Source organism: Thermobia domestica, chromosome 5, assembly GCF_964235325.1.
Source record: "Thermobia domestica chromosome 5, izTheDome1.hap1.1, whole genome shotgun sequence".
Classification (NCBI taxonomy): Eukaryota; Metazoa; Arthropoda; class Insecta; order Zygentoma; family Lepismatidae; genus Thermobia; species Thermobia domestica.
The window spans coordinates 151,723,878-151,748,935 of NC_137458.1; the positions used below are offsets into that span (position 1 = coordinate 151,723,878).

At 35.3% G+C, this 25,058-nt stretch overlaps 1 protein-coding gene across 2 annotated transcripts in view; it reads right to left on the bottom strand.

The window, feature by feature from the left end:
- The window catches only part of LOC145686184 (pancreatic lipase-related protein 2-like), an 85,170-nt gene extending 60,947 nt beyond the window's left edge, over window positions 1-24,223 (bottom strand). Inside the window, exon 1 of one of the 2 annotated variants that reach the window (XM_081759208.1) lies at window positions 23,243-23,331. In XM_081759208.1, the coding sequence (XP_081615334.1) occupies window positions 23,243-23,282 (40 nt within the window). In that variant the 5' untranslated portion in view covers window positions 23,283-23,331. Of the gene's footprint in view, window positions 1-23,242; window positions 23,332-23,541 lie in introns of those variants that run through there. The other variant, XM_081759207.1, reaches the window with a different exon arrangement.
- Between the last annotated feature and the right edge of the window lie 835 nt (window positions 24,224-25,058).

Sequence of the window (25,058 nt, forward strand, 5' to 3'; positions counted from 1 at the left end):
TCGCTGTGTTTCAGCAATCAACACACTTCTGTCGGCTTGGCACTGGCTGTAGAAGTACAGTCCAGTACAGTACAGTACAGTACAGTACAGTTCGATTATCCGAACAAACCAGTTTTCCGAACATCCATGTCCCCCAATTACTTCGGATAATCGACGCTCTACTATATTGAAATCCAATTTTATTATTATTGAGTGTAAATATAAAAGTTTATATACTTACGCAAAAATAGGTATGCTTTTGAAATAAGTTGTACATTAGTTCGTCATTTGGCAAAAGTATTGTAATATATAAAAGATGGTGTGAAAATGTGAGATCGATTTTCATTCTGTATAAAAATAAAAATAGGGAAGGCTGTTTTGCTTGTTCACGAGTCCTGAAACCATCATTGGCATTATTTTAATTTTGTAACCATTCTGTTTGACAAAATTTCTTAACCATATAACGAAAGAGGTATTACTTCTCTATTATGATAGCGTGAACCAGTATCATATGTACAAAAATAAAAACACAGAGGTGCAAATGAAACCCATCTGAAAGTTGTTTTCGTTTTGATAGGTGAATTTAATAGTTTTTGACTCGCTGTTTCCAAAAATGAAGTCCGTTTTTTTCTCTTCACCCTAAGTTTTTCCGCAAATTGACTTTGAAAATCCAACCCAAAATAAATATATATAAATAAACCATATATATATATTCCTTCGTATTTCTGTTCCCATATATAACATATACATACAAATTTTGTGGTATTGGGTTGGATTTTCAAAGTACAATCCTACATCTGATGAATATGTAAGACAAACAAATACTTTTCAGTTGTTTTCAAACGCTTTTTTCTGTTAGATTTGGTGAGTTTCTTATGCTTGTCTTCCGCCGCTTGTTTGTTTATGCTCCAGCAACAGTCCGCAATCAAGCTAACACACCACCTACTCTGGTATCTATTCTCCATATCTCTGACATCCTAGTAAAATCTATCATCTTGCTTCTCACTTACTTGATCAAGATTTTCTGGAATGTAATCCAGATGTCAATGCAAGACATGTATCTTAATACTCATGTCGCATCCAATTTCTTGAAATTTCAACAACATAGTGTCTATAATGTTCTTATAATCTGGACTTTTGTAGTTACCGAGAAAATTCTGTTACACTTTTGCATGCCACCCAGGCATCTCTCTCTCAGCTGGATTCATTATTGCTTTCAAATCCCTGTTTTCCGTAAGTTTTCGTATATCGGGGCCAATAAATATGCCTTCTTTCACTTTTCCATAAGACAAGGATGGAAATGTCTTATATATAAAATTGAAACATTGTCCCTGTTTATCAAGTGCTTTCACAAATTGTTTAATGAGTTCCAACTTAATGTCACGTTGTGGAAGTAATATTTTGTCCTAACGAGCTAAACGTTCATGTGCAATATTTTTTGATCCTGGATTTCAAAGTACCCATAATGGCTATTCCCTTCTTATCCAATGCTCATTTCTTGTCCTACTATCCCACTCGCAAATGGAACATGGCATCTTCCTATATCCAGATTGCTGTCCTAGTAAAATGCTCAAAATCTTGAAATCATCACACACTTCCCACCCATGGTCTTGATAGTAATTTTTTCTTTAGAATTAATTTAATCGTTTCTTTCATTGAAACCAAATGGGCAATAGGTACAGCTGGGTACTTATTTTCATTGTGTAAAATAACACATTTTAAACTTGTTATGTTAGAATCAACAAACAGCCTCCAGCTAGTGGAAAGTAGAGGAAAACTTAACTTATTAAGCAAACCCAACACGTCACAATAACACACAAGAGATTCTTGTACAAAGTAGGGTGAAAATTGTCTTTGTCGGTACCGGGCAAATGTCGTTCCAGATGCCAGAAGGTTTCTTTTGTGAAGCCTAGAACTAAGAACTTCTGCTGACTCCTTCGACAGATTTAAGTCCGGAACGAAATCATCAAGATCATTTTGGAAAAAAGCATAGGCTGAGATGAAGCACTAAGCGGTTCAAAGTTATCATCTTCTATGTCACTTTTCTGGCTTGGCAAACTAGAATCACTAAAATACTCTAGCAGTGATGAAGGTTTTTGAAATAGGAATGTCTGAACCATGACCCACAGGCCCTATAGCCGATTAAATATTTTGGATAAACTATCTTCTTCTTATTTCTAGCATTGAGGCCAACAGTTTCACAACAGCAGAAGTAACAATTATCGGTATGATTCTTTGGTCCCTACAAACCATAGGGATTACAAACGGCATAGACACCTGTTTTTCCTTATTCCAGTTTCTCAAAGATTCAACAAAAGAACGGCGAACTTTATGTGGAGCACATGGTTTTCATTGATCACCAAGTTTTATATAAAAATAAGCGTGATATGCTTTTTAAACAAATTCCGAAGAGCATTGCCGTTGTCTCTTAGGAACAAATTCACCGGAAATATAACAAAACACATTCAGAGCATATTAACAACCACGACGTGCGATTTCTTCTTTGTCTACAGCACAGGAGCAAAGGATCACAGAAGAAGCAAATCCAACTAGAATCCTAACGTTACGCAAGTTGATTTGTTCATACATAAACTGAAAAAAAATTCTATGTCCTACAAAAGAATTTATATTAGAGATTGTCTGAAACATCGTTATGCACGTTATAGAATTTAATTTGTAGATAAAAATAAATGTCAATTATATGGACTAAATATATAACTAATTTTCTTTCCTCATACCTACATCAGCTGCATAATTGCTTACAGACGCACTGCTGCTAGCCAGGAAGCGCTTGATGAACTACGAAGCAAATAGATACTATTAGGTTTGAGCATAATTAGTGAATTGCTAGTAATTCTAGGGTGATAGGAGAAAACTAATGCCAGATTCTGAATGAGCGACCTCAAAAACATATAATTCACGTGAAATTTTCAAAACAACAATTCCCATATGGACCAGTGAAATTTACCAACTAGGGAAAATTTAACTGAAAATGGGAAATGTTGGTGCCAATGGTTGGAAATTTTTCAGAAACCCTATAAACATAATAAGCACCCTTTGCACGATCATTATGATTACTATTCTCGCAACTACTTCGGGGTTATTATCAAAATTCATTGCCGGGCCGGGTAATTTTAAAGCATGGCTATTATAATTGGGTAAATTATTTTGCATGGGTAGTCTTATAACAGGGGAATAAGTAAAACACTGATACTATACCTAAGTAAATTTTGCATGGGTAATCTCGCAGTAGAGGAAGGAGAGCACGAAAAATATATCTGAGTAAATTTTGCATGAGTAATCTCACAGCAGAAGACGGAGAGCGAAGCTACTATAGCTGAGTAAATTTTGAAAGGGCAATCTCACTGCAAATGAAAAAGTAGAACACAGCTATTATAGCTAAGTAATTTTTAGGTAATTTTACAGCAGAGGAAGAAGCAGAACATGACTACTATAGTTGAATGAATATTGCATGGGTAATCTTACAGGAGAGGAAGAAGTAGAATATGGCTACTATAGCTGAGGTAATTTGGCATGGGCAATCTCGCATTAGAGGAAGAAGCAGATAATGCCATACGAGTTTGGAAAACATTAGTAAATCTCTCTTTCCATCGCCGATTTGGAATTTACCCATGGTGAACCTTCGTATCACATGACCTTCTCCATTCATCCACCCATTTATTAAACACCATGTTTATTAGGTTTGGTCCTTTGCTTTTTTCCCCTAGTTACACCTTCAGTAATAATTTTAAATAAAGGTCATGCTTGGTTTTATTTTAGGATTGCCATATTAAGCTATTTTAGTGGGTATCACCCGATTTTTAGGTCCTATATTCGTCCCCCGCTTAATCATTTCTTAATCACGAAAAACCACCCGCTTTTTTGGATCTGAGAAAAATCTAGTACGACTTTGTTGATAAATTGTTGTTATATTCAACGTATATCACTACATCTCTGTGTCAATCTCAATCGCGATTAGGTTAAATTTGGATTCACGCTCAGGCTCAGACTGTGAGCTATTTGCCCAGTGCGCGTGCGCAGTGCCGTTTTCTAATAAAATGTAATGTATTGGAGGTTCTATGTATTTATCTAGTCTGTGATCACCTAGTCTTTATATATTCAGATGAATTATGATATCCTTAGTATTTTGTTTAGATTAGATTCATTATTAATATTTTTTTTCTTTTAAAGTGTTTATGCTGTATTTCATATATCGTGAAACCATATTTTTGTGTCTTAATACGATTTCAAGTAGCAATCTTTAAAAATGATTAGAAATTTTATGAGATGGACCAAAACACCTAAATAAGTATGATAAAAGATCAGAAACTATTATATGTTTCTTACTGTTAGAGAGAAAACCGTATCAACAATATCCGCAATATATCGCTTGCTCTTTTTCTTTTAACTTGTCTTACAGATATAATTATATAGACATGTTACTGTAATACTTACTGTACAATTCCAGACTCACATTTGTTGAACTTAATAAAACAGTAAAGGAAAAAAAACTAAGTTTTCTTTACTTTAGTTTCGTTAGAAAAGTACATTGGAAGGGCCACTTAACAAAGAAAACAGTTAAAAAAAATGGTTCGAAGGATCCCAGGTCAGTATTTGTAACACACAAGCTCATATCAGTACTTACGATTTAGAGTACCCCGCTTTTCTAACTTTAAAATATGGCAACCCTATTTTATTTTTGTTTGCCAAAACGATATTCTATCGAAATAATTGCCAGAAATATTATGAATACCATAAAATGAAACCAAGAAATGTATATTTAAAAAAAAAAAAACTTAAGAGGTTGCAAAATCATAATTGTTATCATTTGTCACTACTTGAGAAGTTAGCTAAGGTCCATTCAATAGATTGGGAACAGAATTCTATATAAGCCAAACCAATGTTAATGACGGCTTTATTGTTGTAATCTTACGTAAGAATAACCACAATTCTTTCTTTAATTTGAAGCTATTATATTTACAGTAGGCGCACTCCATGATACTGGCCAACAAGCACAACAGCCAGAAGAGAAAGCCATCAATATTAGATTAATTTGTCTACAGGCCACATTTGTTGCCTATAGAGACAACAACTAGTGCTACCAAGAAGAGACTCTTACAGACATGGCATGAAGTATTAGTAAATGTCCAGAAGGAAGGTCAAAAGAACGAGTTTTTTTTTTTTCCTGGAGTTGTTCACTTACTAATATTCAGGTCACATAACACAGTGCACCAACCTATTCACCGTTACAGTTTAAAACTTGGCTTCCAGAAGGCACTCCTTTTTTTCTATTTAGTAAATTCAACCTCGTTGAAGAAATCTATGAATTCTCGTCACATTCTCCCGTTCAATTGAAGTCTTCTGTGCAACACATTAAAAAAAATAGACAATACATAATGATTATATCAATTATGCGCTTGAAGATAGAGCCAGAGTACATTGCCAGTATATATATGTTAATTGTAGCCTTTGTATTTCGAACTTGAATTGAGGTTAATAGTGAACAGTATCAAACCAAACCAAACCCTAGAAACAAATAGCACCATTCCGAAGTATATATTTTTTTTTCTCAAAAGACGTATTAGGTAGCGGTAACAGTGAAAGCAATTTCGGTATCGTAGACCTACTATATGTCATTAATAGAAATGAATCTTGTTTGTGATTGGATGACAGCCGAACCGATTGACATGAATTTTTGGACATAGTTAGTGCTCAGTACTTACTTTGAACAGGGTTATTTATGTCACTTTCATTAAATTCATTTAGTAAGAATTAGAGATTACACGTCGCAATAAGAAATTCATTAATTGTCACCTTTAAATATTGTCCATTTTCTTTTCCGAAAGCAACTGAAACGTGAGGTTTTTTTCGACTTTCTAATACGTAGCTGTAAGAAACTTTTGTTACTAATAATGTGTACATTAAATATTTTACATTTATATTACACAGCACAGTTCAAATGCAATGTCCTATTTTAAATATTGTTCATAATACAATTCGCGATTTGACAGGCTTAAGATTTTACGAATACTCCTTTCGTCCAAATTTTACCGTACCTCCTCTGGAGTCGAACTTGAGCCTCTGGCACCAAAGGAGAGAGCGTAACTTATTAAACTACGAATAAATTTGCTCGGGTCATCGTATATACATAGTGTGCTACAGTACGTTTTTCCCTCATTTGTTAACAAGAGTCGTGATTTCTTCTATTGTGGAAATTAAACAATCCCTTCTGGATTTTTTTTAAAGAGAAGGTCATATTGTAAATTTTCATTTACGAATTATAAAATGAATCGTTAAGAGCTGTTTTCATGAATATCGCAATTTTAGATTTTTTTCTTTCCAATAAACTGCAGAATTTTGGGGTAGTGAGAAAATTTTAAAAGTCCATAAATAATTTCGTAAAAATCTTAAAATGTAATCTCAATTCAGTAAATGGTTCTCTGGTTCGGTCTCTAGTATTCATTAGGACGAACAGGTGGATGAATATTCAAAAATTTGACCATGAAACATGTACTATATCTATTGAAATCTAGAATTCGATTTTTTTCATGATCATAAACTGTTGTAGCTCGAAAGTGAAAGTAGGAAAGAAACGAAGGAACAGTAACCATCTTCCCGATACAATAGCAAAGTTATTTGTAAAACAATAGTAAATAGCAAAAGTTATTTGTAAAACAGCAGTAAATAGCAAAAGTTATTTGTAAAACAGTAAGAAATAGTAAAAGTTATTTGTAAAACAATAGTGAGTAGCAAAAGTTATTTGTTAAACAATAGTAAATAGCAAAAGTTATTTGTAAAACAATAGTAAATAGCAAACGTTATTTGTAAAACAATAGTAAATAGCAAACGTTATTTGTAAAATAATAGTAAATAACAAACGTTATTTTTAAAACAGCAGTAAATAGGAAAAGTTATTTGTAAAACAATAGTAAATGGCAAAAGTTATTTGTAAAACAATAAAGTTGCTATAAATGCCACTAGTGTTGTTACCTTTAATTCACATACAGCTGTAACTTTATGATTCGAATAATTGAAAAACAAAATGGAATTTTATCAGCCATATACTAGTATTACAAGACAAGTATATTTTAAGAAATAAACACACTAGTACCTGGTACAACTATTGTAAGCTTGTGAAAATAGCTGCAGATAAGAACCGTCTCCCTTAGCCTAAAGGGCATAATCATGGGATATATTAAATTGAAAGATTTAGTTTTTTTTATTATTATTATTTTATTCGTAGTTGACCCTTTTCGACAATGTTGTGAATTGTGTTATTTATGCTTTTGCTTCTCAAAACACACGAGAAATTTCCTCTGAATCTTGAATCTGTTGCTTGTGTACCCTCCGTTTCACACTTCTGTGACTGCGTCGGTCGTACTTATATGCAGTTACTATTTTAGAACAATAAATTATAAGAAATATTAATAAAAAAGCTTCAGACAAGTTCACTTATTGGCTATTTGCCATTACTGTATGTTCACCGACTTGTTGTCCTTCGATCTTCCGTTCTGTAGTTGTTGTTACCACTAACCATAATAAACAAACCGGTTCAGTCCAACTAACTGTTATAGTGTGAATGAATCTGTGTTAGTACGTATTCCTCGTATTTGCTGTTTACGTTCAAGGATAAACTTCACTGGAATTCCGCTTCAAGTAGACATAAACTTTCACTTGTTTTCCTCAAAATATTCATATAGATCATATTCAAATTAAAATTATTTAAATCGTACAATAAATTATTTTGTGAATTAAAAAACAATACTTCTTTATCAGACTGGTTTTCCGTTTCAAAAGTAGTTAGTCCATTATAGCACTTACGTTTGATAACACTGCTGTTTGTAATATGGCTTGGATGCGCTGCAAGAATCGAACCCTTACGAATAATAGCAGTATGAACATATTGGCGATCATTTTGTCTCAACAGCGATACGAATAAAAAACAGTGAAACTTGTCACATCCGGTCCATTGAAAACTGACCAACTTAGAGTAAATAAGTGTACTTTTAAATAAGGGTTAGGATTAGAAATTATATTTTTGGTCTTTCGGTCTATGAGGTTTTGGCTTTTGGATTATTATTATTATTATTATTATTATTATTATTATTATTATTATTATTATTATTAGCTCGTCAAATATGAGGGATGACGTCCGTTGGCGGTCTATATCGCTCGGAGAATTGGGGCTGAAGAAAAGAATGGGGAAAGAAGGAATCGACCTGGGGCCATTATGTTAGGTACCCAGGCATTTGCCTGATGTGAATGAGAAAACCCCAGTAAAATCTCACTCAGGGCGGCTAATCTGAACAAGTTTTTAGAGTTTTTCGACCAAGTGGGCACACCGAGAATTGAATTCGGGGCCGTTCACAACAAAGGCGAATGTGTTTGCGACTATGCTACGCGAGGCCACAACTTTTAAGATTGTAGATTATAAGATACGTATCTGACGGGGGAAATTGTAGATATCACAAATATAAGGCTAATTTGGCAGATGTTCAAATTAGGTGGCCAAGTTCATAGGCTTTATAGAACGAGTATACAATATACAGTTATTTTGGGAACGAAAGGGCATGAACATTCTTGGTTCCCTTAAGATGCACTGAAATTAAGCATATGCACTTTTTTTTCAATAAACTTGTGGCTTGTTGTTTCTTGCTCTTATATTTCTTTATTAATTGAATCATCACTCCATGACATACCGTAGAGATGTTCAGTTTTCAACAAAACCTCACCAACACTATAAGAAAAGTATCCTTTATGATTTTTCCTGGCAGAATCGATTAGTGCCACAGTATATAATTTCTAATGTGATATTTATTTACACAATACGAATATATCGATTTTACTTTAGAGCCGTTTCAGAGAATCACAATTTTTGTTTTTTAAAACAAAAAATGATGATGATGACAATTAAATTTTAAAACTGGCCAGTAGTCTCAGGATGACTACCACTTAATGTTGTTGTTTTAACACCAACGGTCAGATGTTACGGTTAACACAGGCCAGCTGTTACGGTTAACACATGCCTGGTATTATCGGTTTGATACCGAACGGGTGTTGAATGATGTAAAATTAACACCACAGCCGTGTTAAAGTACTAGGAGAATAAACAAAGGAACACGAAAATAGGAACAGCACCATGATGTTTCTTCAATATGCACTGTGTTATTAGTAACACACTATCTCGCATAGTGAACACAAACCACTGAGGTATTAAAATTGATAGCTGTATTATTCGCTAGTGGGCAGCGAAAGCTTTTATTTGCTAAGAACAATTGACTTAGTAAAGTTAACACATCCTTCTTAATATATATATATATATATATATATATATATATATATATATATATATATATATATATATATATATATACAAGGGCGGATCTAAGGGGGGGGCTACGGGGCTATAGCCCCCCCCTTGACGCTCAGGTTTACACTGGATAAAATGGGCTTCAATTCTGCTTTACACTGGATAAAACAGCAAATAATGGTTTAGCCCCTCCCTTGATCATATCCTGGATCCGCCACTGTATATATATATATATATATATATATATATATATATATATATATATATATATAAGTATTCTATAGCTTTTAGCGTACATTTTGTCGTGCATGGATATCACAAATATCTGAATAATTGTAAGAATTTGTGCTAGCTCGCACTTTTTGCTATGTTAAAGGTTTTTGTGGTATATTTGATATATGTGCCAAATAAGAAGCAATGTATTATGTTGTCTGTAATATTTCACGAAAACAGTTTTGTGAGCATATGCACTTTGTGACAAAGTTTACATTAGCAGAAGCGATAACATCTGTTTCCGATGTTTCTACAGTTATTTTCAGTCTATTTGAGCCCCTAAAGGTCCTTTAAAATGGGACTAAACCAAGAACATTTAACACATTCGTTATTTTGATGGTCATGGTCAGGAAGCATGATATGTAAATCGCAACGTTGAAGCCCATGATGTTTCTCTTGCAAGCCTCATAACTGCAGATAAATTATGCTACATTTTATTATCTCTCAGTTTTCTCGGGGTTGTCCCGTTTTCTCACTTCCTTCATTCCACCGTTTATCACTCACTTCATCATCACTGTCTTCCTCGCCCTTTGCCTCGGTCTCATGATAATCATGTCTGGTTAATAAGAAATAAGAAAGAAAATGCTTTTATGAACGCTCTTCTGCACCAACTGTACACAAATAATGTGTTACCAAAGGGACTTCATACTACTAGTTTCCATGTCATGTATACATTCAACCACTACCATTTTAATTTATTACAAAATTCGGTGAAATTAAAAGTAGTACTTTTTTATTCATCAATACATAAATAAACACTTGAATATGGAAATTTCACATCGAATGATTTCAATTTGTTATGGAATTAGTACGGTAAAATTCCTTACTATACTGGTACGTGAAATATAGATAAATTCTGGTATAGATAGAAACAGATAAACTCTGGTACAGATAGAAATATAGATAAACTCTGGTGTAGATAGGTATATAGACAAACTCTGGTATAAATAGAAATATGGATAAACTCTGGTGTAGATAGGTATATAGATAAACTCTGGTATGGATAAACTCTGTGCTACGTCTCTGCACTCACTTGTCAGAGTATTGTCGAATATAATGCCACATTGTAGTATATGTTGTGCTTCTACGCATGCATATTTTCATCGAACTCGCTTCATATTTCGTCTCAATATCCACAACGTGTTTTGTTGCGAGTGTCATAAGTTCGGAAGTCATTAGTCATAAGTACTTCCCCCCATAATTACGGAACGGTTGCGATCGAGGGTTTTTCCCGCCTGTGGATCTTCTTGTTCACTAACACAAATCGATTGACCATAATCCCGTTCCACATTTCGTGTGACACCAGAAAAAGTAATCTTGTCAGTGCGTAAAGATCACATGGAGAAATACCCCTACTTCATATCTCTCTTCTACGTATTTGTTTCGGTATTTTAGCCAACAGTAAATATAAGGTTGTTTTAAATAAATAAATAAAAAGAACCTTATATGTATTTCAATTCAGTTTCTTGAACTACTATACTTAGGTTTCAACATTAATCTTCATGCTTATTTTCTTGTTTATGCACATCACGAGTAAAGGAATTCTTCCCCAACTGTCAGCCGACGGTTCAAAATTTCGACAGAGCTGACGTCAGGTAGAAAGTTAGTACCTTCGTCGCAAGTAAGAGGCGCTACTGTCTACTGGTCACGTTAGATTTCAAGGTTTCCGCCGAAATGAAATTTTTGAGTTTTACGTCTCATGGTTATGCCAACTAGGCTAAAGGAGACGGTGAAGGAAATGATGGAATGAAGAAAGTGCGAGGAAACGGGAGAACCCCGACCAAACCCGCGCACATGGTGTTTGCCCACCACAAAGCTCATTTGGCAGGAGCAGGGTTTGAACACGGGATCCCATGCACCAGTAGTGAACACTCGACCATTAAGACACTGCGACCCCAAGGTTTTCGTATATTTTACTGTCTGTATGTATTAGTTGTCTGTGCGCATAGGTTCCCATGACCAACACGTGCACTTCTTTGAGCATGTTGTCCCGCTTTCTATCCCAGTAAATCCCATGTTAATCTCTAAATACACTCCTAATACGAAGGGCTAGAACATCGAAGTTGTTATGAGAAGACAACAATCAAAGATTGAAATTCACTATTATCTTTTCAGCAAATAAATACAATTCACTTCAACTTTAAGTCCTTCGATTAGGTCTAACTTCGGCGCTGAAGAGGATTGTTAAATTCAAAACAAAGAAAACCCTCCTAACAGAACATAGTGAATACGTTGACAGTACTTCCTTTCTACACTCAATTTATCGAAAGTCCCCTTAAACTTGATTGTGTTCAGGCTTTATAAATAATTTAGAACCGCACACAATACAATACTTGTATTACAGTGGAAAGTGGAATCAAGATGCGTTCTTCCAGAATTGCAAAATCAATTTTTGCATTTTTTTTTTTTTTTTTTTTTTTTGCCTAAATTGCTTCTGAAGTCCTTGACCCACAAATGTTGTTTAAGAACCAGTTCCTCATATAAAGACAGAAGATATAAGTATGTTCCTGTAAAATTATTAGCCTTGACATACACATAAATCACCAACCTGTGTTATTATTGGTTTTTATATTAACTAGCGTAAATAAATACACGCTGCTTTCTTATGAGCGACCATAAAAATAAGTGCCTTGTAATAGCGAAAGAAAATATATATATTCGAAATCTACATAGCTTTACACTTTCTTCAATATTCATGTAATCCAAAATTAAAATTTAGGATCATCTTCCATTCAGGGGCGGATCCAGGGGAGCAATCGCCCCCCCAGAAGAGAAAACTTTTCTTATTTTGTATATAAACAAAACCCATTCCAGAGTTTGGAACCCTTAAAAGTAGCTCTAACTGGCAGTATTACAACCCACCGCACCCCTCCTCAGAAGTCCGTCCTGGATCCGCCCCTGCTTCCATTAAGCTCAGATGAGACATACATTTTTTTAATTCGAGACGAGACGAGACATTTCATAGTTAACCCAAGCCTTAGATCTCAAACAATGTTTCTGTGATACATTATTCATAATACAAGAACTATAAATGTAATAATAATAATAATAATAATAATAATAATAATAATAATAATAATAATAATAATAATAATAATAATAATAATAATAATAATAATAATAATTGTACGAACTTCTACAGGAAATTAAGAAAAAAAATCAGGACATAAGTTTATGAGATGAGACGAGACGAGAAAAGCTTTCTCGAAAATCGAGACGAGACGAGTCAAGAAAACTTTATTTCTCTTCTCCTAGGCAACACTAATGTAAGCAGAGAAAGATCTGTGTAAGCAACTGAGTCAATTTGATTTCGCGTTCGTTTGTTTCCGCATGTAATTCCGAAGTACCCTCCTTTGTCACATATCTTACATTAAACAGTTGACTTCGTCTTATGTAGTTGTATGCCCAAATGGGTAACGCGCATGTTTTTTGCATGCGTAATACTATGTTCAATTCCTGATTAGTGATGTCTGTCTCTGATACAAACCCGAGAAGTGGCGCGAATTCCACTACCTTCTCTATATCTATTGCTCTTTTTATTCTTTTATCTTTTTTATTGTTGCTGAATACATTCATTCTTCGCATAGGGGCTGTATTTGGAAGTCAACGCCTTGGGAGTACCACAATTCATTTCAGTGACCGCAAAAACTATGGATTTGACACTAATATAGATCATTTTAGGCTATTTTTACATGTCTCTGTATTATCCCCCCCGCCTGCTGACCCCCGGCCCGCATACAATGATATCTGAATTTGAAAGTCATCGCTAATGGAAGTGCCACCATTGATCTCAGCGACCGCGAAAACTATGGATTTGACACTAATATCGGTCATTTTGGATTACTTTTACATGTCTCGGACCCCCGGCGCGCAGCTACATAGGAGGAATTTGGAATTTAATGCAATTGGAGTTTCACCATTGATCTCAGCGACCGCAAAAACTATGAATTTGACACTAATATCGGTTATTTTCTACTACTTTTACATGTCCCGGTAAACGCCCCCCTGAGACCCACCTGGTTCGAATTTTGACAAAAACACTTCGCCTTGGTCTGGGGGAATGGACCAAAGTATCCGTGACCAAATTTTGGTAACTCTCGGTCCACTCGTCTGGTCTCCAGGCCGCACACAGACAGACAAACAAACTAACACACAAACAAACTCTATTTTGATCTACTAACCGAAAGTGGTATAAATAAACCATTTCCGGTTTTAACGTTGATCACTTCAGGCCAAGAACTGTAACTGATAGCGAGAAACTGTTTCTTGTAATCGATTAACCTTCCTAAGAATATATTTCATCTCCACCCTTAATCCTCTACTAAAACTGGAAGTGTTAGAAACTCACTACAATTTCCAGTTTCAATATTGATCTACACAGATCAAAAACGGTAAGAAAGATAAGAGATAGGGAGAAGCTGTTTCTGGAATCGATTTAGCGTTCTAAGAATAGTACCATCTTCTCTCTTAGCTCTCGATTCAAACCGAAAGTTGCAGAAGTTGACCATTTCCAGTTTCAACGTTAATAGCTTAAATAGTAAAAACGGTAAGGAATATGGCGATTATGATCTGATTTGATTCGAGTTTAGTGTTCTTTTGAGTAGCAAGACTATATGAGGTGTAGATCTACAACTTAACATGCGATTCGAACTATATAAGTTCACGCTGGGAATCGAACCCGGGTCTCCCGTGCCAAAGGCATGTACGCTCTCCACATAGCTATGAGGGAGTTCAAGAGATAACGAGAAGCGGTTTTCTGAAAGCAATTTGGCGTCTTAAGAATATATTACGCCTCCACTCTAATTTCTGTACCAAAACCGGAAATGGCAGAAATCAACCACTTCCGGTTTTAACTTTGATAAGTATATAGTTTTAAAAAAAGTAATAGTGGGAAGCGGTTTTCTGCAATCAATTAAGCGTCTCCAGAATATATCCTATCTCCACTCTATCTACTATAACCGGAAGTACTAGAAATTAACTACTACTTCCGGTTTCAGTATTATTTGAGAACATACCATAGAAACCAAACTCCCTTTCCGTGATACTGCTATTTGTTAGTCAACTATGCCTGGTTTCCCTATTCTGTATTATGTTGAAAAGCACAACAATGATCGTTATCATTTAGAATTTCCAAGAGGACTACGTTACCAGAGACCATGCTCACGGAGACCATTAAGCCGATGTACTTCTTACGGTATACACTAATACCGAAAAGGACCTGAAGAAAGGCGATTATCATTTACTTTTGGTGTCTACTTTCCAACAGGGAAAGAGGAATTGGCTGACCGTCAACACAAACAAGGTCTTGAACTTGACAATCAGGTTGTTTACATAAATAGTTCTCTAAGAACCTGAAGGAAACAATAATGAGCGCACGGTCAGTACACTTACATAAACAGAAATAAACTGATAGTTTCATCCCTAGCAATACCATCACATCTCAAGCATTCCAAGATAGTTATATCCTGAACTATGTTTTCTTTAATTTTTAACTAAAAACGAGTCCAATTTCTGCTATAAAAATTGTCTTCGTGGTGCTAATTCAAGGCTGGACGATCAGAGATGTCAAAGTACGTACGGGAGTAACAACTTTGTTTCTTCAGCGAGTATGTAATATTTGTCGTTTATTTTAATTTAAGCATATCCTTTGCACCCAACACCTCTGTCCGGAAACAATATGGGAGTTTGAACCTTCCCTGATAAAATTATATGTAGACGCCACTGCCAGAAGCAAACGTGGGTTATTGGATTCCACGTTACCCAACATTTCTATGTCACATATATGTAGCTTTGATGTCGTAAAAGGCACGTTATACATCAAAAAATCAAATTTTATTTCTGATTAATTTGTCTTCAGATCAGGAGCGTCATTTGGGGAGAACACGGGGCGGGCAATTTTTCCCCATCCCCAAGTTTGAGAAAGACCTGCTTTTTGATCAATTGTATACTGAGACATTAACAAAAACAAACTATTATGTCAGTAAACAATTTCCTTTCCCCCTCCCCTCTCTCTCCCTGTGGCAAAATCTAAAATGGTGCTACTGCTTTAGATAATTCATAAGGTTTCTGAATTTCCTTTTCCAAATTCCTTTTAATAACAAATCTGATGACCTTTTGCTTTTTTAATGTAGTTGTACGACCCATGATTTGTTTTAACCTGTAGGCAAATAAAGCTGCTTCTACCGAGTGATCGAGCCCAGAAACACGCCAGCAAAGGTTAACGTCTTATTAACCTGAAATTTTATTTTGAACTTCTGTGCCATTGCTTCACAAATACTGGCACAGTGTAACATTCTCAGTTATATAACATCAAACGTTTCTGAATTTGGATAGTTTTTTTTCTTTTTGTCAAGTAATATGTTCGTAAAGAAGTTGTATGACACCATTAGGAAAAGACAAAACATCTGCTAGTTTACAGTTCCTTTTGCTACATACACAGTACGTAAATAAATAAATAAGAATTTCTTCCAGCACTTTTTAGCTTTTCCTTTTCTTTCTTGCGATTTTCTCGGAAACTAGCATGAGAATTTACTCATAAATATGTTATCTTGTTCATTTCGATGTAATTTATCGACCGATATAGGTTTTATAATTAGATATTTTTCTTTAGCTAAACATATCTAACATTAGCTAATCTTAAGAGTTAATGAGTGGGTCCGTGTAGCATAGTCGCTAACGCTCTCACCTTCGGTGCGAGTGGTCTCGGGTTCAATTCTCAGTGGAGGCATTCGATCAAAAAAGTGTAAAAAGCTTTTCCAGGCCAGCCATCCTGAATGAGGTTTTCCTGAGTTTTCCTCATTCACACCAGGTAAATGCCGGGGTGGTACCTAACATATAGGCCCCAGTCCACTTCCTTTCCCGATCCTTTCTTCCTTCCTTTTTCCCATAGTGTGATCGCTCAGGGATAACATCCCTCATACGTGATGGGCTAACATTGCCATAGGTGCCGAAAGACCAGTTAATGACAATTTTAAGGTATATCTGACTACTCACACTATGTAATGTCGGGTTGTTAGTATCATAATGAAGAGTTCAATGAGGACCTATTTTAGTATCGGTTTCACCACAAAACCAGTGTTGGGTATAGTATCAATTTTATAGTTTACAAATAAATTAGTTTTTTCTCCATTTTCTCGAAATCTACGCATGAGTATTTAAACCCATATACGGTATTTAATTTTGCTCAGATCAATAAGTTCTGTTGGTTGGTATATGTCTCATCATTGGACAAAATTTTCAAGTTAAATGCTAATAATACAGGGTGTCTCATAAAAATATACTCACATGACCATAAAAATGTACTTACATTTTAACTGGCTATAAAAATGTACTCACACTTTAACTGGCTATAACACACACACATTTAAGATATTTATTGGCATATCTACAGGTATAATAGAATAAATTAGCAAAATGTAATGGCATTATGGAGTAGATTAGTCATTCCGCAAATTATTTTCACATTTTGTAACAAAACAAGAAGTATGTGAGTGTTAAGTCAATAAAGACTAACCACATTTTTTATGGGATACTCTGTATTGCAGATATATATTTTTTTTAAATAATGTGTTTGTTTCAGCTGGATCAATTTAATTGATTGATCGCTTTTACTTTCCGTCCTTATCCAATACCGAACTTATGAAGGGTAGATATTCTATTAATGTGAGTTCTGAACTAGACCGGGACTTGAATTCGCTGTAGTTGGCGGCTAAACCAGACAATTCTGTATGATCATCTTGTACAGACCATATCCTTACTGCCTACCTACTTATCTCTCCTCCAGGAAAATCAGATTGGAGAGCGACATCATGAGTCTCACCTTCAACTGAATGAAGTATTGCAAATTTCAATGTTAATATAACATATTGTGTGCAGTAAAATGTACAAAGGTATATAAAATGTGGACTAGGCGGGCCCGTGTCCGGTTACTATGTTCATAGTGTATCAACTCTTCATAACATTTCAGCCTGTCTCGTACCCAGAAGAAATAGACGGGAATGTTTTTCCACTAAATTGTCCCTGTCTATATACATGTTACCCCAGTGAAGTAGAAAGATACAGTGTGTCCGGAGTCGAATTATTAGCGGTATTCTCGTGCATGAACTTATCTACTTACATTTAGTAGACAATATTCTAACTTTTTAAAGCTGATATTATCTAAATTTACTACCGATATGCCATATCGGCCAATATTGGTCCAGTTTGATCACTTAGCGTCTCTTCTAAATTTTATGTTGGCCATCTTTCTAAAGTTTGTTGCTGCCTAAGAGCATGACCTCGAGATTGAGAAGAAAATATTAAAATATACCAAGGAGCAAGTTTTTAACATATTTCATACACGGTGTTTGTCCACCACAAAGTTCACTTGGCGGGGGCTGGGATCGAACCCGGGACCCCAAGCACCAGAGGTGAACGCTCTACCACTGAGCCACCGCGGTCATTATTCTTATTTCATGGACTTTTCAATGAAGTATCAAATAATATGCCTTCCTATTTAAAATGTTAGAGTGACCACCAGTGCACCATGATAAAGGACCCTTGTGGGGAAAAAGTTCATGTAGGAGTCCGCGTTCGATTCCAGATCAGAATACCGGGTTCGATTCCTGGTAGGGACACTCCGTCGAAAAAGCACAAAAGCTTTTTCAGGTCAGCCATATTGAGTGAGGTTTTCCTGGGTTTTCCTCATTCAAACCAGGCAAATACCGGTATGGTACCTAACATACAGGTCCCAGGTGTGATTGCCGAGGGACGTCATCCCTCATACGTGACGGGCTAACATGGCCATAGATACCGAATGCCCAGAAATGTAATTCCTTATTCCAGGTCAGAATACAGGTAATTCGTATCCCTTTGTTGTTAACCTACATATTTAATAGTACATTTTGCGTCCAATAAGCAATGACTATAATTCAAATAATGGATTTGCTGGTGTGATTAAAGATAAATTAAACAAAAAGAAAAACAATAATCACATGTCAAGGTAATCATCTCAGAAACCCAAACCCAAATTTACCAACTGGAAGATAAGCTTGTGATCACTATGTCTCCTTACTAGCGATAGTTTTGTGAACATCGAACATAACTTAAAAATTGGTGAAATAATTCTAGTTTGCAATCTTCGTAATGAATGAGAGAAGATAGAGTTAAAATCTTAAATGTGTTGTGATTATCGTTTCACGCCAAGGACAAATAATAAACGGAGACTTCTAGAAATCATTAAATCCCAGTTCCGTAAGCAAAACCGCTTTCACTCTTCTCAATGCCAAGGGCAACAGTTTAATTTTTATAAGTTTTTTTCTCTTTTTAATTTTCCATTAGACTAAGATTTTCATCAGCATATATGTTGCTATATTTGTAACCTATATTTTTGATATATAACTGATATATAAAACATTTTTTAAATCAGTTTCGATTGATATAGGTTTTGGTTACTTAACTGATTGATGGCTAACGTCCGAGCCAGTATGAAGTGGAACCTATTCCTTAAAGTGAGATTGTAACTATTATACGGGTTTCATTCCGAGACAAGCACCCCGCACCGGAGATCAAACCCGGGACCACACCAACAGAAAACACACCCGTTAGCCATTTAACCATCATCATCGTAAGTAAGGTTACTTGCCGCAACTAAGAAGCTTCCATGTACCTCAATCTTCAGCTAATCTCTTCGTCTTTATGTAGAAACTTCATCATGAAGACCGGGTTCGGTTCCAGGCGGGAGCTCATATGGTTCAGATCCCATATTAAGCTGTAAGTCTACGCTTCATATATAAAAGCTTCGCTGCTGAAAGAGACGCTAAACTCAAAGTCAATCCAATCCGATTACTCATGAAGGTACTCCAGTTCAAACAGGGTAACAATCTTCAGTTTTTTAAATAATATTTAAGTTCTAATATAAGTTCACTTCAAGCATAATGTTGTAGCTTGATTCATCTCTGGGCCCGTCGTTCAATCTCAAGCTATGTGTAGTGAACAACATCGTGTCCATGGGGTTTTTCGAGGTTTCTCGTTTCCTTCCACATTCTCATTTTACCAATTATTTCATTAAACATACGTCTCCTTTAGCCTACAGGGAATATTCGTGGGACATAAAACAACATATTTGATTTCTTTTCATTTCTAGTGTGGTACAGTCAGAATTTTGTGTTAAAAGAAAAAATATTACCATCATTACCAATTCTCGACCAATTCAAATAATTACCTATCTATTAAAATGCTACAATAGCAATTAAAAGCGCCTGAGCTCCAACCTGAGCTGAGTATTGGCTTTCAAATCTTTCATTTACGGTTATGTGTGATTTCACGTTTAACAGAGACAAACATTTTGAGTATTTGTACTTTAAATAGTCTAAATTAGTTAACTATATATTTTTCATAAAGTTTATGATATAAAATTATTGTTCAAAACATCTGTATTTTAATAAGCCTTCTGTAAAATCAATACATGTGAATTGCGCTTCCATCTTCCGAGTTTTTTAAAACTATGTTTATATGTTTGTGGTCAATCCTTTCGACAATGAGATCTCGGAAACTACAGGCTCTAGAAAGATGACGTTGTCACTGATCGATTGGAAAGTTTGCGTAGATTGTCCAGTTCTAATTGAATATTTTTTTTAAAAAAACATGGCCATTATTTCTTTATTACATTTTTTTAGGGTACACTGGAAGCGTTGAAATTAAAAAAAAAAAAAATTAAAGCATCATATCCTATGCATTATACATTCGAACACCACAATGTTGTATATTGGGGTTGTATATATCTCAAGCGTTGGTTCCATGGCCAAATAATAATGAAAACGGAAGGATAACCATTTCTCGAGTCTAAGATAAATCTTTATTTTTTGAGTGTTTTGCCCAATGAACACCATATATAACTGACATTATAGTTAATTGTATATGTAATGTATTTGCTTATTACATACTGCATGGCAAGAAGAAAGAAAACTCTGGTCATACATGAATTAGAAACTCCAGCCGGAAGTAGGCTCAAATCTTGCAAACGGTGCGAGATATTGAGAAAAAATAATCGAAAAAATATCCCCTTTATGATATCCTTTGCCGATTTTTTTTTTTTTTTTTTTTTTTTTTTTTTATCAAGACGTCTTTTACTTGTATCTGTAAAGGGACATATACATATGTTGTAGGGAATGAGAAGTAGATTTATGCTCATATGCGAATGACGCGATGTGTAGAGAGCGCAGGTTCAGCTAGTCTATATAATAAAATGCTAGGTTTATATGTTTTTGGTCAAGAAAAGTTTATATATTTGTGGCCAATCCTTTCGACAATGAGATCTCGAAAACCACAAGTTCTAGAAACGTGCCGTTTTTGCTGGTCGATTCCAAATTTTGTGTACATTTGCTAGTTCTCATTCAAATTTTTAAAAATCTTGTATAATTATTTTTCTACAGTACTCCACATTTTAGGCGTCGTTTTGACCCTAGAACGTTAAGGTTGATAGGCCTACCGTTGTGATAGGCAACCAGAAGGAGAGCTACGAAATGGGTTGATTGATATTTCAGGCCCTTTGCTTTAATTTGAATGACAAAACCTATTCAAATTAAAGGAACTTCGAAGGCTTGTGGACCCACAATTATGGTTACTCGGATATGGAATTATAAGAAAGAAAAAAAAAAAACATTTGCATCTGGTATCATCTATCACTAATCCAAGTATGCCACAAACTCACCCCAACATTCTATATATTAAAAAAAAATACTACATTTATATGTTTGTTTATAATAGTTCCCTTCCTTTAAGAATGCTGTCCTTTACTTGTGTCCGTGAAGGGACTTGCACAGATATAGTGAGAGCGCAGGTTCAGCTAGTAGTTTTAAACTTTTGTTGCAAAAAGCACTAATATTACACATGTGAACTAATAATAAACAGAGTGATAATGAAATTGCAATGTTAACTTCTAATTACCTTGATTTGGGTGTTGCTCTGCTGGTCTATAGTTTTCGCTGTAGCTATACTGGTCGCGATTACTCGATTTTATTACGCTGTTCAGAGTACTCTTAATAAACTTCGTTGCAACACTGCTACTTTGATTTTTTTTCCTTATTTTGAATAAATAATATTTCTATAGTAGCTGTAAACAACATACGCATGGTAATTTAGAGGACTGGAATTCTGTGCCCTGTGATCATCGAACTTTGGTGCAAGAGCGTCATTTGCGGTTTCAGGGTGGGGGCAAACGCTCTCCTGAATTTCAGATTTATATACATATTAATCAATAGGACAATAATATACCAATAAAAAATGTAAAAATCTACTTACATGGGAGATCTTGCCCCCCCCCCCCATTAAAAAATACGAAATTCGATTTAGGGGTCGTTCAAAAATTTTGTGTCCCCTTATCCCAAAACTAATTATTGGCCAAGATCACAACCTTTTGATGCATTTTTTGAATCATTCCTAAAATTCTTGTTTTTGTTTATATGTTAGTCTGCCCCTGACATTGTGCTGGGTAAGTTCTTCTAACGTTATATTTCCTGGGACCCTCTTCATAAAGCACTGGTACTACAAATGTGGAATCGATAAAAAAATATCTTTTAAAAAAAATATCCATACGTATCAAGAAGGTAGCAGCATTAATATTTACAGATGAGTTTTACTGTTATCCTTGTATTTACTTCATAACATTTAACGACTTGTAGAAAACCCATATAGGAATTAACAATTTTATGAAACAGACATCTCGAAACATGAACAAAGTTTGTATTCCAACTTACGTGTATTAGAAAATAAAGAAAAATCAAGGAAAACGTAGTCCAGTGTGGAAATTTCGAGAATGACCTAGCGCATTGCGGTCATTCAAGGCATTAGCTATGATGCAAGTGACATGCATGAAGTTACTTGTTGCGAAACGGATGGGGGGAAAGGAATCTTGACAAGAAGAATCTTACAGCTGTAAATTTTAGTTGTACAGAATTATAAAGTTCTTTTCCAGCACACAATTATGAACGACAGGACCTCACTCAGTGCTTGAATCCGGTGAAGTTGGCGTGTGCACAGAACTTCTTACAAGGTCAACCCTCATAGTATAGATCAGCCTTTCCCAACCTGGAGTCCACAAGACGATCTCAGGGGGCCCGCTATCCAATCTGAGAAAGACATAAAGTGGTGAGAAATATATAATTTTAAGTTAAATGGTCGAATTAATAATGTCGTTGTTAAATGATTAAATGATCGAATAACGTTCAAGTTAATACATTTTATTTTTTCCAGAAAAATACTTTTTCTATACTTGATGGGTAGGCTGTGGTTTAGTTTTATTTACGTACTGCATTTATTTATATATTTGCAACATCTTAGTCAAGGTGCCCGGCCCCAGGTTTGAAAGCCAAGACCATCCGATTACGGAGTAGGCATCATACTACTCTAACATGACTATACCACTGCATAAAAAAACAAAAATACCCATATATAGACTACCGTATATATTGCAAGGGGTCCTTCACATATATTGTAGACTCTAAAGGGGGCCCGCAGTGTGGAAAAGGTTGGGAAAGGCTGTTATAGATCGTTCTCCACCACACCATATCATCTCTAAGATTAAATTACAGGCCCCAGCTAATTGTACGATTGAGTTATGCATGGTGTTCAATTGGCTATTAAAAAGTACACCTGAGAAAATAATAGGATCTATCTATGCATTGCAATGTCTGTACTACCTACCTATCTGACTTGCAATTATGAAGATATAAAGCAAATACATGATGCTCACTCATGAATTTGTGTTCACTAGACCACTGCTTCACCACAACTGTCCCTTACTAACAGATGTTGACTATAAAGTAAAGCGCGCGTGGTACTTTGATCCGCGGAAGGTCAAGGCAAAGAGTAGCCGCAGGTCAGTCTAGCATTACACGCAGTTTTCTGTGTCGCTTTCATTTCTATTCAGTCAAAATATTACAGAAAATGGACTTCAATTAGATAAAGTAGGTGGTGATTATAATATTATCGTAATAGCTTACCTCGTAATGTGGAAAGAAGGCAAAAGAAAAACGCTGAACTGGACATTTCCTTGGTTGCTTCCGTTCGGTTCCTTTGGTTCTGGAAACTCAACTCTCTTTCCAAATGCACACACCACAATACTCAATCACTCATTCACTACCTGACATAACAACAACAGCAACAACAATATTACACGAGTGCCAAACCAAACAGGGTGCTGTCGCTTCTCCTCCTCCTTCCACCTATTGAAGTCACTACCGGACTTCACATCAAGAGGGCTCCGAGACAGAGGAGGCGGGTGTCGTAATCGGAATGTATGTTGTTGGAACAAGTGGCATTGCGATTTTTCCAATGGATACTTCAAACAACAGAACGAGAGAGTGAATGGTTTAGATAGCTTTGATGTTTACAAAAGCTAAAAAATTGCAACAAAACATGATGGTCACCGTCGTAAGACATAATTAGTAATCCTCGTAAGTTGTTGCACTTCATTTTCCTTTGTATCACCTTGGTTGCCTACTGCTATCGCTGTATCATAGAAGAATCTTAAAAGGCAACTGGTATAAGATATTTTGGTCACGCGTGTCATCAATTTTTCTTTCTTTCTCGTAGCAAATGCACTTTAAAAGTTGAACCTAGTTAGTTGCTCATTGGTTAATTCAGGGTCACATCCTTAGCAGACATGCTCCACGTATGTTTTCTTTCTTTCTTTCTTTCTTTCTTTCTTTCTTATTTTACTGTTGCTCTTTTTTCTCTCTTATCTCTCCCCCTTCCAATTTGTTGAAGAAGAACCTTTCTTAATAATCCATGTATGCTTGCTGATGACGACTGACACGCGCTTGACTTTTCAATGACGTTTATGAGAAGATTTTTTTTGGCCAGAGGACATTAATGCTTTTATTTCAAGCGGAAGAAAGTTCTTTTAATGTTTCGGGTGTGGGGTGAAGTTTGAGTGTGGGTGTGCCTCTGGATATGTGTTTCTCCACTTTCAATTGTAGGGAAACTGCTAACCTACATTCTTACACTCTTCAAAAATGACCCATATTAAGAAGCGACTGGTATTTGGCGAGTGTTGAAGTCATCTATTCTTTCTCACACATACACTTTTTTTGTGAATAGGATATAAATGCCAGTCGCAACTCAATTTTCCATGCGCATAATAGTTAATCATTTCATATACATACGTTAAATGTGAAAAGTGAAAATTTTTATTTTTATTTATTTATTTATTTTTTTTAAGTATTAGAAGTTCCTAGAAATTTCTGCTTGTTTTCTGAATTACCTAGACCAAAGAGATCTGAAGCAACTTTATAGAAGTTGAAAGAAAGATAGGAAAATACATCATACGATTACTTTCTGATGTTTAGAAAGTATTATTAGTGAAGATCTAAAATGTAAACGAGAAATAAAACCAGTTGAAAATGTTCGCAAAACAGCCAGAATGAACTTAAGGGGACATTTGCCATTTTGACATTTACTAATATTAATGCATTACTCATGTTCTGTCTGCATGAAAACACGATTTCATTGACTATAT